The 15251-nt window shown below is 37.3% G+C and overlaps 1 protein-coding gene and 1 long non-coding RNA gene across 4 annotated transcripts in view; both read left to right on the top strand.

Moving 5' to 3' along the window:
- The window catches only part of TMEM245 (transmembrane protein 245), a 41475-nt gene that overhangs the window by 19806 nt on the left and 6418 nt on the right, over positions 1-15251 (top strand). For 2 of the 3 annotated variants that reach the window (XM_072411916.1, XM_072411917.1), the window contains 6 exons: positions 649-780; positions 1996-2118; positions 3782-3927; positions 7751-7851; positions 9906-10080; positions 12652-12846. In XM_072411916.1, coding sequence (XP_072268017.1) covers positions 649-780; positions 1996-2118; positions 3782-3927; positions 7751-7851; positions 9906-10080; positions 12652-12846 — 872 coding nt within the window. Of the gene's footprint in view, positions 1-648; positions 781-1995; positions 2119-3781; positions 3928-7750; positions 7852-9905; positions 10081-12651; positions 12847-15251 lie in introns of those variants that run through there. The other variant, XR_011920866.1, reaches the window with a different exon arrangement.
- On the top strand, positions 3940-6820 carry LOC140331153 (uncharacterized). Its single transcript, XR_011920867.1, has 2 exons — positions 3940-5409; positions 5582-6820. It is a non-coding gene; the product is annotated as an uncharacterized lncRNA (long non-coding RNA).

The following is a 15251-nucleotide window of genomic DNA, read 5'->3' on the forward strand; positions in this document are numbered from 1 at the left end:
TACTAATTTTTATGTCCTTGTTTGTTTCCCTCCCTAGGTTTAATAGACTCTAAAGCCAGGTGACCCTGGTTGCTTAGTAGAATGTATCAGTATAATGTTAAAACTCTTCTATAAAACAATGTGAAGTGTTGACCTGAACCCTGGCAATGGGCCTACAGAGGTTAAAGGCCCATCTAGATCAGTATTTCTCAACCAGGGTTTCTCCCGAAAATGACTGGGTTCCTTGAGCAATGAGCAATTTGTAACTATTAAGTTATTTTAACTGACTGGATATCTGTAAGAATGGTGTTCTTCCCACTGGCCAGAAATATGAGTCGTTCTTCTCACTGACCACCACACTAATGTACTTTGAGCTATGGATTTGGCAAATATAGAAGGGGTTCCCTGAAGACAAAGTTATTTCAAGAGGGTCTATCATGTTGGAGGTCAAGAAACACTGATCTAGATGCTTATTCATATTAAATAAAATGCATATACATTATAGAAGGGGTTCCCTGAAGAGTGTTTTCAAGAGGTTCCATCTTGTTAGAGGTCAAGCAACACTGATCTAGATGCCTGTTCTTCTTAAAAAATGCATATTGCATATACATGTCCATTTGTTATAAAATTTCAGACATAGGCTTTACATTTTGTATCTTCTTTTGGTAGAATGTGACATACTCGAGCAGAAACAAGGGTCATAAGATTCCAATTCAACGCCAGAACAGTTGGCTTGGGGAGATCTTAGATTGGCAAGATATTGCTTCATTTGTTCATGAGAATATTGAAACTTTTCTTTCGGTGAGTTTCTTTCGGTTTCTTACATTAATTTCATAGTGTTTACTAATTACCATTGCCTTCTAACTTATTATTTCACCATTTTTAAAGTCTCCCACCTATTATTTCTTACGTATCCCACATCTCCCCCCTGGCATCCTTTCATCCTGCTGGAAAACTGTCAGTCCCTCTGTAAGCTTCCTATTGGTACGTTATTAGGTTAATGACCTTTTGGTAAAATGTTTGGGCCTGGCAAATGGATCCTCAGGTCCCTGCACTGCATCTTTCACAGAAGCAAAGAAGGTCATAGACTCCCTTAGATCTGGAAGTTACACCTATTTCCAAAGGCTCTATCAAATGAACAAAGCAGTAGGAGAATGAATATTGGTGTATATGTGTGGTGGGGTCTGTCAAGAAATTGTGAATGAAAAATAGAAGAACAGGCAGAGGGGCTTTTTGGTACATTTAGGTTGAATTTTACTCAAGGTACAAAGCATCCAAGGTACCATACATACAAGATGGCATTGGTATATACAATAATGGCTGTCTAGTTAAAGCAGTAGTTGTTACAATAGTTTAAAGTGACCATGCATAATGCAAATGTCCTAGATCCTGATGGGTTTTGCTGTTTGACTACCTCAAGGGATTTATAGAGACTTCTATAGATTAATGAAATAATAACAATAGTAAAAGAACAGTAAGTCATGGTTGACATAGAAGAACTTAAAAATTCTTCTAGGTATGGTATGCCTTTTTGTCTGTGTATTTTTAGTGTGAAAATAGGAATGAATGGAAGAGCAGAACTAGTAAAGTGGACTTGTTAGATGTGGAAGAGAGTTGATGTGAGATGGGAAGTAATGGGCACTGGTTTCAAGTAAAAAAAGCATTATCAAAGGGATGAGGAGGCAAATCGAGAAAGAGCCCACACATCCTGTACCTCTGAGCCAGTGAGAGTGATCAACCATGACAGAACGTGACCATCAAGAAAGACATAGTAGGAAAAGAAATCGATAAGTCAACAAAGCGGCATTCGGTCTTTCCCACAGCCTGTCCAACATTCTTGCCAAAAGCGCTGTTCTTCCTTTTATGTACAAAGCATATGGATGTCTTGCATGTAGAAGTATTTAATGTGTAACATTTTTGGTTTATCATTTTTTACATTACTCTTCCTTTGCAATGCCTGTGTGTCATGTGAATTGCATTGATGCTAAATTGACTCATGTTCTTATTCTGTGTTAGATACTGGAGTCCCTATGGATTGTAATGAGTCGAAATTTAAGCTTACTCTTTACTACAGTAACAACTTTGTTTACAGTAATCATCTACAGCGGCACTGCACTTCTTAATTTTGTCTTATCTTTGGTATGTATTTAAACATATACCATATGATCTGCTTGGTAGCTGTATAGGCCTGCTTTATTGCTTATCTGTAAAACTTTAGACATAATGTTTAAAAATACTGCAAAGTTTCAATGGCATTTCCAGACACCACTTAGCATAAAATTAAGGTATTTGGATACCTTCATTTATTTGTCCTAGTAGTTAATTTAGCAAGTTAGTTTGATCCAGCAATGAAGAGATGTGTTTGGTCCCTTTTTAATATATATTTTTATAGTGCTAACAAATTACACAGCTTTAGAGTCATATCACAAACTGTCCTTTAGAGGAGCCCAGTCTAATATCCTTAATATAGCCATAGTCTAACCTCCCTAACATAGTCCAATGCAAAACTAATAGAATGCCAGTGAATTTACCATTATAATTTTGTGATGTGTGGAGGAAACCTATGTAAGTATGTGGATAATATATATACTCCATGTAGATAGTGTCCTGGCTAACCAGGGATGTCAAACTCAGGCCCACACTGTAATTATATTTGGCCCATGAGAAAATACTAAATGCCTACTAGAGCTGGCCCGCCGGTAGACAGTGCATGCCACACTAATACTACAATTTCCAGAATGCTCTGCTGGCACGTCAATCAGGACCTACAAGCACCCCCTCTTCTGTTGACATTCATTAGCAACCTTCCTCAGTTGTGTACATATTTTTTTTTCAATAAATATCAAGGTTGGCTCGCGACTTTGTCCAAAATTTTCATTTTGGCCCACTGTGTATTTGAGTTTGACACCCCTGATGTAAACCTTAGTTCTGCAGGGCAACCAAACTTTAAGCAACAAAACAACCAGTTTTGCTCTTTTTTTGGCTATAATCTAAATGGAAGAAACCACTATGAACTTGAGTTAAGCTTTCTGAGTGGCACAGTGAAATATTTTCTGGTTCATTTTAATGTGTAAGATGTAAGGCCATAATGTTAATTTAGGTAAAAGTTATTAAACATAAGTGCTTTTTTTTTATACTCCTTTTCTTGTATTGTTAATGAAGCACATGGGGTATGGACCACACCAAATGTATTTTTCATTTAGATGAGTGGGTTATGTTATTACCAGAATTTGTAGCTCTAAGCCTGGAGGATTTTAAAAGAAGCAGGAAATGCAATTGCAGCACCAGTCATCTTTTTTAATACTACAATTTATCTTATAATTTTAAAGTTAATTGTCACATTTCTTGCACATCAGAGTGAACAGTTATGTAATTTTTAGGTCTGCACCTAGTCTTATTTAGCTTTCAGCATGTACACTGGTACAGATCCTATATATCAGACCCATGCCTCTCATCCACATTTTGTCCAGCCCAGGAGCTTAAACTTAGAGGTTGGTAGGCCGTGATGGAGCAGGAATTTATGGGCAAGAGAGCTACATCCTAACTGGTGCACATGACATTCCTTAAACTTTTTTTGTATTTTTTTTTGGTGCAAAAAACTTTTGTGGATGGCAGCTTGGTACTTATTACATACATAAATATAATTAAACAAATGTTTTCTCTTTTCCCCTAATCAAGTTTTTCCCCTGCATTTTACACATCTGCTCAATGCTTTGAATTGCTCCTATTGTTAACAGATCATAAAGAAAACTGCAAAAGACTGAAAAGTTTGTATGATTGTTGTATGTTCTGTATTTTATAGATTATTTTTCTTACAACGTTGTTCTACCTCCTGAGTTCCAGTGATGAATACTACAAGCCTGTAAAATGGGTTATAAGCCTTACACCACTCTCCCAGCCTGGCCCATCCTCCAATATTATTGGCCAGTCAGTAGAGGAAGCAATAAGGTATGATTCCGGATAAGCCTTATGGGTCCTACCCTTCCCCAGCAGAACCATCTAAAACCAATATTTTTTAAAGTTTATTATAAAAGTAATGGTTAAAACCCCAGTCAGATAATGGTCTAAGCTCTCAATATTCCATCCAAAACGAAAAAACATGTCATTTTAAATAAATTTAAATTTAAAAAATGTTTTGCAAAAACATGTAGCCTAAAAGCCAAATAATCTTGATGCAGTGTCATGAGAATAAATTGCAACATTATGTACCTTTTAAAATTTCTTGCTTTAAGGTAAAAAAAAGTTAATCTATGATTTTTTTATGATCAATACTATTTAAGGGGTGTTTAAAGCATCTGATACTAATGTTTCAAATAGTTTGACACTGTATTCAAGCAGGGCTAACAATTTAATGCTGTCTTTTTGAAGTGTCACTGTCTGGATGGTCTTGCATGGTCTGTTTGCCTAAAGCAGCTAAAGTATTAATGCAGATAGCACCTTTGCAACATAAATGTGCATACCCAAGCACCTGCTGCAAATCTGAAAGTCGATTCACTCTGGTTTCTACCCTCCCTTTTCAGAATATAAGTGCAGGCTCAGAATAATGCCAGATTAAAGATTAAGGCATTCTTCTGCTAAAGAAAACAGATAGAAGGTGTGGTCTAGATCAGGGGTCAGCAACCTTTACTATCAAAAGAGCCATTTTGCCTCCTCTTCCACTAAAGAAAAATAGTCTGGAGCCGCAAAACATAACACAGTTTATAAACTTTTAAAAGTTTTAATATTTTTTTAATTTTATCTGTTACAACAAGTGTGCATGTGTAGGCCTACTTTGAAATAAATTAAACACTGAACTATGCCCCTAGAAGCCTCCAGCTTCGAACGTATCATCCTGTTACATTAGAAGCTGGAGGCTTCTAACGTAACAGGGTGGATTTTTTTGATGGGCAGAGTTCTTTATGTTCTGACGATGCCTTAGCGATGAAATTTTAAGGGGTGTTAGCCACAGGTGTCCCTCATTTGCAGCTTTAATTTTGTTCACCTGTACCCCCCAATCTTGAGTAATTGGGGTTCAGGTGCTAGAAGCCTCCAGCGATGTGTAACAGGGTAGATTATTTTGATGGGCAGAGTTCTTTATTTTCTGACGATGCCTTAGCGATTCAATTGTAGGTGGTGTTAGCCATAAGTGTCCCCCACTTGCACCTCTATTTTGGTCACCTGTACCGCCTCCCCCCCATTCCAGAGAAATTGGGGTTCAGATGCTAGATGCTTCCAGCAATGTGTAACAGGGTAGAATTTTTTGATAGGCACAGTTTTTATGAATTTTTAGGAGGTGTTAGCCACAGGTGTCCCGTACTTGCACCTCAAATTTTTTTCACCTGTACCCCTGTTTCCAGATAAATTGGGGTTTAGGTGCTAGAAGCCTCCAACAATGTGTAACAGGGTAGGGGTTTTTTGATGGGTGGAGTTTTTAGGAGGTGTTAGCCACAGGTGTCCCCCACTTGCACCTCTAATTTTGTTCACCTGTACCCCCTTCCTGTTCCAGAAAAATTGGGGTTCAGGTGCCTCCAGCAATGTGTAACGGTAAATTTTTTTGATGGGCAGAGTTCTTTATGTTCTGATGATAGCCTAACAATTAAATTTTAGGGGGTGTTAGTCACAGGTGTCCCCCACTTGCACCTACATTTTTGGTTTTGTACATCTCCCCATTCCAGAGGAATTGGGGTTCAAAGGAGGGGGATGTCATTGTACACACCCATTTGTACACGCCCCCTGCTAGATTTATTTCACTGGTAGATTTTTTTCATTAGAACACCGGATAGGGAATCCCCCTCCTCCGCAGTGTCTTGGGAGGAAGGGGATCCCCCATCAGAGATCTCCCCGCGGCAGCCGAAGGGAGCCACAACAAGGAGGCTGAAGAGCCGCATGCGGCTCTGGAGCCGCAGGTTGCAGACCCCTGGTCTAGATGAGTGGTCGCCAACTTTATTGGACCTACGAACCACTAAACTCCCAGGCTTCGGACCGTGCATTAACGGGAGCAGTGTGTCACTCAAAGGGGAAAAAACGTCCCCCTGAGTGATGTCATGATGCCAGAACCTGCCCACTCCCACAGGTCTGAGCCTGCGATGTCCACGGTAGACATGGTCTGTGGCTATGGCCGGTGCACCCCCCAGTGGGGTCCTCCTCTTGACCCTGCTGGGGGGCACACCTGCCAGGGCCGCGGACCACCGATTGCTGACCGCTGGTCTAGATGATCTTAAAGTTAAATAATTTTTTTTTTTTTTTTGAAGATGACAAGTAGACAAAAAAGTTTAACAAATAAATATGCAACACTAGCATGTGCATGTTTGCATAAACATCTGCTTCTTATGGCATGTACTTTCTGAATGCTCCATGTCCCTGTATCCTGACACTCCTGTTCCGCTTGCTCGGGTGGATGTATTGCACATTACTAAGTTGCATGTTGTCTTTGTGCAATTTAGTATGTGCGATATTTTCACATGAGTGCATGCACGTGGGCCTGCCTGTATCTTGCATTCTTTACCTCTTTTATGCTTTTGTTTTCTCGCAGGACAAATGATTGGCTTGTTGGGTTCTAGTTAGTTTGGTTATAACGATTTTGAGAAATGATCATTTTAACTCAAATCTATTATAAAGTCACATTTTGTATGTGCAGTAGAAATTAGATCCAGTTGGCTATTGTTTATTAAAAAGATCTTGTCCTGGCTGCCTGCATTACAATTATTGTATTGTGAATTTCTATTTAGCGTTTCTGTTTATTAGTATAATTACTACGAAAAGACAACTACTTTTCTGCAAATAGAAATGTTAGGACAGCAACCTGGTGCACTCACTGGTTTTTGTCAAAGTACCCAGTGCTAAAAAAAAAAAAAAAACAGAATTTCAAGTGCAGTGCTTTATTTGCTTTGTGCTCTTACAAAAAAGTGCTAAAATGTGCTACCAGAATCAGTTTTCTGTTTACAGACTGATAAAGAACAGAATACACACAATATAGATGGTCTTAAATTAGAGGTTTTCACGCTTTGGTAACTGTAAATAAGTAAATAAGTTTTCTAGGTATTGAATTTTTTTTTTTTTCTTTAATATCTGAGTGAAGGCTTTTTATGAGATAATGTTAGGAACACATCTGTTTTTTTGGTGTTAGCTAGAGCCCACGGCTGCATGATGGCCCTTTGGATGATTAAATATGCCTTCAGAGAACCAATATCCTAGTTACAATCCACGCTGCAGCTAAGATCCAGCACACAAGGACTAGTTTTTCAGAATATTCCAAGAATGAAAGTAATAAACCACTCCTTTTTATATATGATTATTTTGGGTTATTTGACCATTCTTTTGGTTAAACAGTTGCAGATATATTTTAGTTTGTACTCCAAACATTGTCATTGGGCACCTTGTCATTCTTATATTTAATTGCTGCCATTATTTGAAATTTTTTGAGGCCAGAAAAAATCATTTTTGTACCTCGAACAAAAAATATTATTTTGCAGAATTCTTCAAATTTTTTTTTTTGAATTTCTGGGAAATGCCCATATGTGACCTGCTTGAAAACAAACCAGTGAGCCATTGCAGACTACATGAAATGGGAAATATTAGGCTAAGAAAAATGGCTGCAGTTTATTCTTTGTGCTTATGGTAAGTGTTTTGGGAATGCTGGGTAGAATTCATAAGCCTCTAATGCAGCAGAATCTATACATACCATCTTTGCATTATCTTATAAAAGAGAATACCAATATGTATATATAAAGTCACTGGTATGTTAGACCTACTTGATTGAGTACCATCTTTTTGCTTTGTTCTTCATTTTTAGGGGTGTATTTGATGCTTCCCTAAAAATGGCTTGCTTCTATGGACTGTATACTTGGCTTACCCATACAATCTTTGGGATAAACATAATTTTTATACCATCTGGTAAGATGCGTATGCATGTTTGTATGTTGTATGTTCATGTTTTTTTTTATAAAGGTGTATGGTTTGTTGAGTTTTGAAATTCATTTTATATAGATAAACCCAAAGATAATAAAGGAATATTTAATAAAACAAAGGTAAGCAAGCCTAAATTTACAATAGAGGGAATAAATTCAAGCAATCCCTACTCTTAATTTATGGGCCTTATAAACGGTCCTTTAATTTTTTTTTTTTTAATAGATACGTATTTCAATATTTTTACATTAGCTTAATGGATAGTAGATAATGAGTTATAGAAATAGTCTTTGTTTTCACTCCCAGATTCCATTCTTGGGAAGGACAAACTTGAAGCCTTTCTCATCTCCTCTCCATAAAGACAGTGCTGCAGGACCTGATGGCTAAGCTGTTCTGTAACATCCTTTTTTTGGATTCTAGCAGCATTTGCACTCAAAATGCTTCATTTGACACGGATTAATTTTAATTTTGTTCTCCGTTTAAGAGCAGGCTACTGCTGTGTTCCATGACAAGGCAAGGTTAACTCTACATTCCAATGCAGTCTTAGTACCATTGAGGCTAGTAACTTCATAAAAAATGTTTATCTTAATTTAGCAATATAGCTTTGTACATTTTGAATATTGTAATTTTCCACCATTCTATTCTATGAAACCGCTTCATCTTTCAAATTACATATGGGTTCAAAATGAACAAACATTTTTCACCTCTAGCCACAAATTTTCTGGGCTCAAAACTGGCCATTTTAGGATATTTCGTGTTCTTAATAAATTCTTCTGTTTTGCAAGTTTAGTGTCGTGCCGGAAAACACATCTAAAGCTCTGGTTTTTGTCCAGGGTCCATATATAGAAGTATTCACACATATGCATTGTGGTTAATGCTAAATAGAGTATTTGTTTGATGGCAACTAATTTAGTTTTCCTTGGAACATAAAACATACTATCTGACTTTAGTTCTTCATCATGTGCCTCCTCTTAAACTAGAAAGGATGGAATATGAAATGTTGTCTTTTGTATGCAGTTCCAAGGCTAAGCCACCTACCTCTGAGCAGTCATAGAACTGTTGGTTGCATCTTTTTTGGTGGGATTTTTTTATTTTATTTTTATTTATTTTTTTTTCTCTTAGTCACTTATGTTTGGTGAATGTCCTGTTCTTGGCAGATTTGCAGCTGTCCCAAACCTTTTTTCTTTTTTTTTTTTTTTTTTTATATCATTTTTGTGATTGATTGTGCTGCACTCCAGGGAATATTCGGTGCCTGGGAAATGTTTTTGCATGCAGATTTGCAGCTGTCCCAAACCTTTTTTTTTTTTTTTTTTTTTTTTTTATATCATTTTTGTGATTGATTGTGCTGCACTCCAGGGAATATTCGGTGCCTGGGAAATGTTTTTGCATCCATACCTGAACTGATCCCATGTGCTTTTTATTATCTTTTATGTAGTTACTTTGAGTTTTCATTTCTCTCCATGGTACTTTTTGCTATTCGCCTTTAATGTTAAGTGGTACAGGAGTGATTTAACTCTTGCTGAGAAAAATAATTGTTGACAGTCATCGCATTAGCAGCACATTGATTTAATGATACTGCAAATAAGGAATGAGATTACTCTCAAACTGTATCTTTCATAAGTTCATAGATTTACTGAAATTGAACATGTAGTCCAATCTTTCTTTCCCTTAGCCTGATCATGTAGCACTACTATGTGAATGTGTATACCAGCTATAATTCTTGCTTAAGGAAAATAGGCATCAGAATAAATATCTAATATCTTTTCTTTTATACCCTCTATAATCATTGCATTTTCCATAGAAAAGAATAACTGCATGTTTGCTTCTGCGGTCTTATTTTTTTATTTTTTTTTCTTTAGTTTAAATAAAGAAATGAACAGTATATAGTGTGGGTATTTTATCTCTGAGTTTATTCTCAAATTTTTAATGCATGTGTTCATGGTAAATGTTCAAACTGTGTTGTAAATGCATAAATACTTGCATATTTGTGTTTGCAAATCTTTGCCAATAAATTGTGTTTTTGTATTTTCCTCTTCCCCTAGCTTTGGCAGCAATTCTTGGAGCAGTGCCTTTTTTGGGCACATACTGGGCAGCTGTACCTGCTGTTTTAGACCTGTGGTTTTCGCAAGGAGAGAGCTGTAAAGCAGTATTACTACTTGTATGCCATTTGTTGCCAACATACTGTGTTGATACTGCGATTTACTCTGATATATCTGGGTAAGTGCACACCTTTAAATTTGCAGATCATTACTTGAGGCTTTATTATCCTAACTAGCAAATACAGCTCTGGGGGGGGGGAGGCCATTGAGGGGTATTTTAAAATCTGCATCTCAGAGTTTGAAAACCATTAAACCTGGTAAATTTCAACTTCCTACACAAGCCTATCTCATTCTGCTTTGAGGTCCTGTATAGGTGATCACCTGAAACAAATCTTATTTAATAAGGAATAGTATGAGACCCACTGCTGTAATCAACTTTCTCTTCTTGCAATGTGGTCAGTTGGATGGCAGAACACTGGTATAAGTACACCAAGGTAATTGGGGAATTTAAAAATAACTATTCCCCAAAACAGTTGAAAAGGCGCAATACTGGCATTACTGGCACAAGGCTACACTGAGAGTCAGGTTGTTTCTATCCGTAAAATTGACGGCAGTACACAAGAAAAAATTCGGGCAAAAGGCACTGTAGACAACAAAGCTACAACCTGGCAAGAGGGAAAAAATGAATCAGCTTTGAGAGAGAAGACCGCAAACTCATTTGAATGTCACTCAAGAACCATAGACTGACATAAATTGATCTTCCAATACAGTGGCAAACCGTGACTGGGGTGAGTGCACAGCAAGTACCGTTCAAAACAGGCTCCTACAGTCAGGGCTGAAGATATGTAAAGTGAAGAAAAAAAGCCTCTCATCATTGAGAAGCAAATAGGAGTCATGCCGAGGTTTGTGAAAGATGGCAGGAATTGGACTGTAGGGTATCGAGTAAGGTCATCTTCTCTGATGAGTCCAATAACCCACAGTGCCTTGCACCAACTGTAAAAGGTGGAGGCGGGTCAGTGATGATCTGGGGGTGTTTCAGAAAAGCTGGAATTTGGCAGATGTGTCTTTGTGAAGAACGCATTAATTAAGCCACATACAAGCCCTATTGAAACCTCTAGAATGACATCGAGGAAGATGTTTGGTCACAAACTATTAGGCAAAGCTGAGTGGTTTGAATCTTTTGCAGAAAGAGTGATGTGAAGTTACAAAAAAAGCAATGTGAAAAACTGGTGGAGCACATGCCGAAACCCATGATGGTTTGTGGCACTATTGCCATTTTGGGTTTGTGACATTATTGCCATTTTGTGTAAGGGTGAACAGGGGATTGGTTTTCTATAAATTATTCAAGTTCTGCAAACACTGCATTGTTTCTCTTTTTTTGATGTATTGTTATTTTCTTTAAAAATTATGCTCTAAAGAAAATATCTATTTTGAAATTAGGAGAAATATTGTCAGTGGTTCTTGAGTAAATCAGTTCAGTTCAATACTTGCACCTATAACAGATAGAATGAGAAACTGATCATTTTTGCAGTGGTCTATTCCCCCCCCCCAAAAAAAAAAAACTGTAAGCTCCACTCAAGGCAAACAGCTAAATGAGAACAGCTAAAACTTGCATATGTGAGCTGTGTATCTGCTAAAGGATACAATACTTGTAGCCTGTTGATCATACAATCAAGAAGCACAAGCCTATTGTGCACACAGCAAAGCCTGGTGGACTCCCAAATCTGCTGCTGATAACAATATTGTTTCAGTTACAGTTAGCCTGAATCTATTTCTAAGTTCTTTTTATGGATTTTACCACTGCAATCTAACTACTCAATACATGTGGGAAGCATTCTTAATTCAATATTCCCTAAGGTTCACATATTCTCAAGTCTGCAGTGTTAATGAGGACAGTTTAAAAACTGGTTAGGTTTAGTAATATGCAAAGTGTAAGGATAGGCCTTAATGTAAAAGAAAATTATCAGGAAAAATCCACCTTCAAGTATTTATTATGGGATGTCAATAGGAAATTACCTAAATATTATATACTTACAGTATTTTTTAAATCCTAGTTATCATTTCCAAAGTGACCATAGATAGGGTCACTGCACAGCCTCCTGCTGTATCCTCTCTGCATGGGTAGTTAAAACTACCTTTCCTGGATAGTAAAACCGATAATCCCTGTAGTTGAATATGTAATTGTAAAGTAAACCCTAACGTCTGGATTTTAGAAAGGAGACGAGATTAAAAAATTTCCTTAGAACAACCCAAGAGTCTTTTGCTCACAACAAAATATTGTGCTCCATTTTCCTTTACATTACCCTGTATGCTAAGAGGTAGACATGGTGATTGTCAATTTTACATCAGTAAGCTGCCTGAGCAGTAAATGCTCACAATAAAATATGGTGGAACCAATCTGTTACAGTGTGGCCCTTCCAGGAAAGCTTGTTTTATCACAAAAGACTGTTCTATATTTTTAACAGCATGGAAATACTGTGTCCACTTGTGATTTATTTGAGTGACTGCGTGCTCCAGCAGAATAATATTCACTATGTTTTTTTAAAATGTTATGAGCATTTACAGTCTGCACATTCATCTGCATGCTGGGAAGCACTGCAGCCCTAACTCATGCTACATATGCAATGTTACCTTTTGACTTTGAGGACTCTAGAGTGTCACTATCACTGATGCATTTGACAATTCATAGGCTTCATATTTGCATGGGAGAAAAAAAAAATAAACATCTTGTTTTCCTCTCTCTTTACAGAGGTGGCCATCCATATTTGACAGGTCTGGCAGTTGCAGGAGGTGCATACTACCTAGGACTAGAAGGTGCAATCATTGGACCTATTCTTCTCTGCATACTAGTTGTTGCATCAAACATTTATAGTGCAATGCTAGTGAGCCCAACATCTGCATTGCCTACTCCATCAACCACTCCTTGGCCACTTCAGAGTCAACGGTAAAACATTAATTGTACTTAACCACTTGTGCACAACTTTAGCATCACAGGCTTTAAAAAAAATGTTCACTTAACCAAACCTGTAGGAAATTGGCTACAAAAATGGTTTATTAAGGGTTCCCTAGGGCCCCCTACCCGTACATTTATTTATAACCCTCTGAGCACTAAAATACATGCACACTACTTTTGTCACAGCAGTCAAGACCTTACTAATATTTATTTTAAAATAAAAGAATATTGGTGTACAGGGTGGCAAAGTAGTTAGCCCTAAACCTTGGGGTCCCAGGTTCACATCTGCACTATGGCACTATCTGCACAGTTTACATGTTAATATGTTTATGTGGGTTTATTCCAGACACTCCAGTATCCTCTACAGTCCCAAAAATATGGTTGAGCCATTTAGCTTCCCCCCAAAAAAATTGTCCTTTTGTATATGTGGAAAAATAAACCGCAAAATAGCACAGCACAGGCTGCTAAGTAAATAAAAATACATCAAAAAGATTAGTTGCAAATCTGCACTATTTTGCACAAGCTAGTTTACCAAATTGAAGGTGCTGTTTAACCACCTGTGCGATAAGCCCGACCTTGGTACGGGCTAAAAAAAGTTACTATTTTCGATAACCCCGAACTTTTCTCACTGTATGAAAATACAGTGAGAAAAGTTCGGAAATATGGATCACTTACCTGGTCCCGCTGCGATCGTCCATCCGTCGTGTTCCAGCGTCGGATGTCCTCTCCGGGAAGAAGAAGCCGGCCGGTTTAGAAGAAAAAGCCGGCCGGCTTCTTCTCCCTCCGTTCTGTCCAGCGTTGATCGCAAAAAAAAAAATACTCACCTTCTCCCTCCGCTTCCCTGGACACGTCTTCTCTCTTCGGTCTTCATCCGGCGAGTGCAGTGATGATCACCGGGATTTTCCCGGTGACGTCGCTGCATGTGTCGGCGCGGGGCGGGAAATTAACAATTTTGTATTGAGTTCCTTTGCATTGAACTCAATACAAAAAAGCTGTATTGAGTCCAATACAAAGAAATCCTTATATAATATATATAATTGTATTTTATATATATATATATATTATATAAGCTACTGTAAATTACATTATACACTTTTTTTTTTTTAAAGGTTTTTTATGTTTTATAAAAAAAAATGTACTAAAATTTTGGACATATTTCGGTGAGTTATGCGGTAATTCGGTGAATTAGAGCCTACTAGCCAAAATAAATTTCCATGCAAAAAATGTAACACTTTTTGCATGGAAGTTTGGAAAGAATTAGAATAACCGGCGTTCGCGTACGCGTCCCTCGGCGATTCCTGATGATGTCCGTGCATGCGCCCGTCGATGGGGGTCGTAGCGGGAAATTCAAATATTTTGTATTGGATTCAATACAAAGTTCTGTATCCAGTCCAATACAAAATAATACAAAATATATTTATGTGGTTTTGTCTATAGGTATGTGACGTTGGAGGGTTGGACACTAGGGAGGTGTTTTAGAAAAATATATTATTATACAGTATACCGAATTATCTCATTTTCAGTATTTTTCATTTATTTATGTATTCTTGTTTAAGCTGATTTTTGTGTATTTTAATTTTATTAAAAGCATTTTTTTTTTTTTTTTTACATGATTGTGTGTTTCAAACATTTTTTATATTCATGATATCTACTAGAACCCTGTTCAGACATATTTCTGTAAGTTACAGGTCTACAATTTAAAAAAAAAAAAATAAAAAAATTCATTAAAACCTGTAACGCTTTTGGAACAGAAATCTAGACCTCAGTGTAACGCCCAGGTGGTTAAACTGGTCCCTACACTAAGCTCACACTCTCATAGCTATCCAAGAAAAAAATGTATGTATCATAACATTTTTGGGATCCACTTTATTCTATTAGTTTAAAAAATTGGCATCCATTTAAATTTTGGTTGTTACCTGTAAAGTGGTTCCGATACATAGTGTGAGTGGGTATCTTTGCCAAGTTTAGCCCCATAAGTGCTTCCAGTAAGGTAAGATGCATGAAGTATGAAACAATTTTCAAATGCTCAAACTGAACACAGATATATTTCTGGAGTTCAGGTTTGTGGACCTGGTGATTATAGTAAAAATGCAGTTTGCTGTGATTCTGATGATTAGTGATTAATGACCTAATGTATGCTGGCAATAAAGACGTTAATGCTAAGTGTTGTCAGCTTCCCTAATTGCTTCTTACACAGTGCAAACTGTTTTTTGTTATAACCTATTGAGATATGAGAAAAGTGTGCTCTTCTGCAAACAAGGTTAACCAATCAGGCTGTTGACATATTAATTTAACCACCTGGCCGTTAAGCCCGAGCATGCTCGGGGGAAAAACTTTTGCAATTTTCGTTAACCCCAAGTTTTTCTCACCAGGTGGTTAAATGTAAACAAATGTTA

Source organism: Pyxicephalus adspersus, chromosome 5 (genome assembly GCF_032062135.1).
Source record: "Pyxicephalus adspersus chromosome 5, UCB_Pads_2.0, whole genome shotgun sequence".
NCBI lineage: Eukaryota > Metazoa > Chordata > Amphibia > Anura > Pyxicephalidae > Pyxicephalus > Pyxicephalus adspersus.